This window comes from Helianthus annuus, chromosome 2 (genome assembly GCF_002127325.2).
Source record: "Helianthus annuus cultivar XRQ/B chromosome 2, HanXRQr2.0-SUNRISE, whole genome shotgun sequence".
NCBI lineage: Eukaryota > Viridiplantae > Streptophyta > Magnoliopsida > Asterales > Asteraceae > Helianthus > Helianthus annuus.
In genome coordinates, this window is record NC_035434.2 from 88,411,550 (window position 1) to 88,415,161 (window position 3,612).

The following is a 3,612-nucleotide window of genomic DNA, read 5'->3' on the forward strand; positions in this document are numbered from 1 at the left end:
GGTGTCGAATTCTGGTCCAAGCATCTCTGTAGCATGTTGCGCACACTCAAGATAACCTCCACGATGGCCAAAGGCGTGGGAAGCATCAATCAGAGCAGCAACAGCTTTGTCTAGCTCCCCAGCATTCAAGATGGAGTTGGCCATCTACAACGAAGGCAATAAATAAGACACTAGTTTTCAACAAATATGGCCAAAGTCAAGAAAAACCATACCAGAGCTATTCCTCTGCCGCGAAGCCACTCAGCTTTAGAGACCAAAGTATCAACAATGCCTTGAGCTTCGGAGTAATTGTTTTGGGCCACATTAAGAGCAGTTGTGCTAATGTCTCGCGCCTCCTCAACTTTTTGTTTGGCCTCTTCAGCAGAGGCAGCCTTACCCTTCTCGGCTTCAAGGTTAATTTCCATGGACTCGCTTCTGTCAACCTGTTCTTGCAAGCGGCGCTTCAACTCAGCAATCTCGACGTCCTTGGCAATCAAATCCTTGGCTTTATCAGATAGTTGCGCCTTCACCTCGGCCAGCTCAATCTACAAGGGATAAAAGGATCAGTTAATTTAGCCAACAAAAGCATAAACTAAAAGAGAAGTTTCTCGAACCTCAGCCTGCTCTTTAGCAGCTTGCGCAGCTTGGGCATCCTCAAGCTTTGCGGTCAGCTCAACAACTTTGCCTTCAAGCTTAGTAATCTTATTACGAGCCGCGAACGCGCGTTGGTTGTCTTTCTCGCATAACCTCTTAAACTCAGCTTTCTCCTTTGCTAAGAGGTCTTCAGCAGCGCGAAGCTTGCCCTTAAGGCTTTCACGACCCCACTGCTCCGACTTCCTGTCGGCTTCGAACTTTGCCTTCTCTTCGTCAAAGGCAACTTTCGATTTTTTGAAGTCATCAACACGCCTTAATATCCGCTCACGGTATCTCTCCCAATCCTCCCTCTCCCTAACCATAGTTCGCCACTCGCGAACAATTTGATGATTAGCAGCACGGGTGTTGGCCTCGCCAACAATGTAGGCGTGATACAACCCACTGTGGGTTCGCGCCCTTTGACGGTCAACCTCGCCAGGAGGAATGGAATTCAGAAGCCAGTCGCGGCAAGGCACGAACTCAAGAAAAGTATCTTTTTACTTTAAACCCCATGGCGGTTGATGCGGAGCGTCACCACGGCCCTCCTCTGTGTAAGAGTTGTAACAAATGTCCCCCAAAGTATCCCGGGGGCCTATTGGAGAATACGGCGGTGCGCCTTGTTTTCCCGGAGCAGCAGAGCTTGATCCCTTCGTAACAGAGGTTGTTTTAACAGATTGCACCCCCTTCTCGAATTCAGGTTCCTTCCTTTTTTCATGATGGGGGCGATCAAGCCCCGCAATATGCACCGTCCCAGACTTTTTTACGTCTTGTCCAGAAGGTTTATCAGATGTTGTTTTCCTCCTCTCCTCCTCTGCTTTATTTTTCCTCTCTTCCTCAACCTTTTTCCTCTTCTCTTCCTCGGCCCTCTTCTTACGCTCCTCCTCAGCTTTGCGCTTGTCTTCCTCAGCTTTGCGCTTGTCTTCCTTAGCTTTCTTCTTTTCCTCAGCTTGTCTCTTCTCAGCTTCAGCAGCTTTCGCCCTCTCTGTCTCAGCAGCTTGTTTATCCTGTTTAGACTCTGCCCCAGCAGCCTGGAAAGGTTTGATAGTAATCTTAGGCCTTTTCTGCACCGGCTCTGAGGGCTCTGTAAATACGACACCCTTCTCAGGCGACTTCTTCTTGGCCTCTGCAAAAAGCTAAGTGATTAAGAGGAAACAACAGAAGGAAGAGAAAACAAGGAAAAGCTTACCAGGAGAAAACCTATAAAGAGAGCGCAAGCTGCTCTGCTTCCCGTTCAAAGGAACCGCACCAGCCTTCGGCGCAGTAGACACACCAGTTGTGGTCTCACTCCTATTTCTTTTCCTGCTGATTAACTTTGCAGCAGACTCCTCCTCTTCTGCTTCTTCTTCCTCCTCTTCATGCGCAACAGAGGAAGGAGTCGCACCAGCATCCGGGTTGCGAGAACCCGCGCTCCCTGAGCTCTTTGAACCACCTGCTCCAGTTTTCTTCTCGCCTATACGCGATAAACCTTCAAATGAATCACTGATAATAACGTAATCCTCCAAGTTACTTTGACGAAGGCGGAGAGTACCTTTGTCAGCAGCGCCAGCGGTTGCGCGACTGCTCCCAGCTCCCTTGCTGGTCACCTCGGAATCCAACGTGATAACCTTCTTCTTTCTCACAGGTTTTTTCTTCTTATCTTCAGGATCAATCCCCAAGTCGCGCAACACACCTGCAAAGATGTTAGACCACGAACTTAGCTCTCCATTTGATGATCCCACAGTGTGACAACCCTCACTAAACCAGGTATCCGTACGACTTAACTAATAATTAATTACTGCTTAATTACTGTGCTTGCTTGAAATTACTGATGAACTGCTACTTGATTTCTGATACTTGTACATATCTGCATCATACTTTAATTACCGTCACTACATTATTTACATGCTGAACCTCAGTGACAAACATGATGCACAAAAGCACAGTAGCACTACAAACGGATAACCTATTGAACATGCTGATAAAGCCATCATCAGGCAGATATTGCCTCTAAGGCCTGTATGAGCCAGAAATGTTTTACTACACTAGTGGTGAGTGTAGGGATACAAGGGTTGTAGAACTGCGTCTCTAGGAATAAGTTACAATGACTGGATGTGCCTAAAACGTACACTAAGCACAAAACTCAACACTTTAATAAACAATTCAGCTTTTAGCTAACTAATAAAGTGCCAAAACATGAGAAAAATATTACTAGACACTTTCCAAAGTGTCGGGAATAAGTTGTGTCACTAAAAATGGTATTAACGACACTCTAAAGCTTTGTTAAGCGCTTTAACGGATTACTATCCAACCGAACAACCGGACTATACCCGGAACATGAAAATATTGCCATTAACACTATTTGTCTTTTTCTGAGCCAGTTAGGGTCCCTGAATACCCTAACACCCGCCATAAAGCACAACACACTACTAACCGGGTTAAGCACTTAACTAACCTAAACTAACCTAACTATTATCTAACTAATAGTTGAAAATTAACCAAACTACCCCCCCCCTTTGGCCGATTTCGGTCACATTGTGACCATCAATTGTACTATTTTGATTATTTTATTTCTTTTGTTCCATATCAAGAAGACATATGGACTTGTGGGTAAAACACTTATGAATTGTCTATAAAAACATAGAGTTACACATCCATCATTCTCATCTCACAACTCAACACAAAACAACTCTCCTCTCTCTCTCAAAGGCTTCGGCCGAACCCCCCCTTCAACACCCATCAATTTTTCGAGTTTAGTTCATCACATTCCAAGATCACACAAGCGTCAAGGATCCCGTATAAGGAGGCTTGGTGCATTCGGAGCTCAAAGGACCTCACTCTATTGCTTTTATCCTCTCATTTTGCGCCTAGATTCTTCCCTAGCCTCGAGCTAGTAGTAAGTTGCTTAAATCACACTCTCGAACTATTTTGAAGTGGTTAAAATGATATGTAACGGTTAAAACTTGTAATCTTACAAGATGAAGCATAAAAGTCTACTAAAAACACTAAAAGTGATGGTTAAAA

General features: G+C 45.0%; 1 protein-coding gene across 1 annotated transcript; it reads right to left on the minus strand.

Moving 5' to 3' along the window:
- Positions 1-1,109: 1,109 nt before the first annotated feature.
- LOC110889795 (vicilin-like seed storage protein At2g18540) lies at positions 1,110-3,328 on the minus strand. Its single transcript, XM_022137362.1, has 3 exons — positions 3,325-3,328; positions 1,799-2,281; positions 1,110-1,735 (listed from the first exon to the last, which is right to left on the minus strand). The coding sequence occupies exons 1-3, from the start codon at positions 3,326-3,328 to the stop codon at positions 1,110-1,112; spliced, it is 1,113 nt and encodes a 370-aa protein (XP_021993054.1).
- Positions 3,329-3,612: the final 284 nt, after the last annotated feature.

Bases quoted from the DNA above. Each gene is read 5' to 3' on its own strand.
- LOC110889795 (XM_022137362.1), bottom strand. The intron at 1,736-1,798 runs GTAAGCTTTTCC...AGCTTTTTGCAG, and splicing joins TCTTTATAGGTTTTCTCCTG to AGGCCAAGAAGAAGTCGCCT.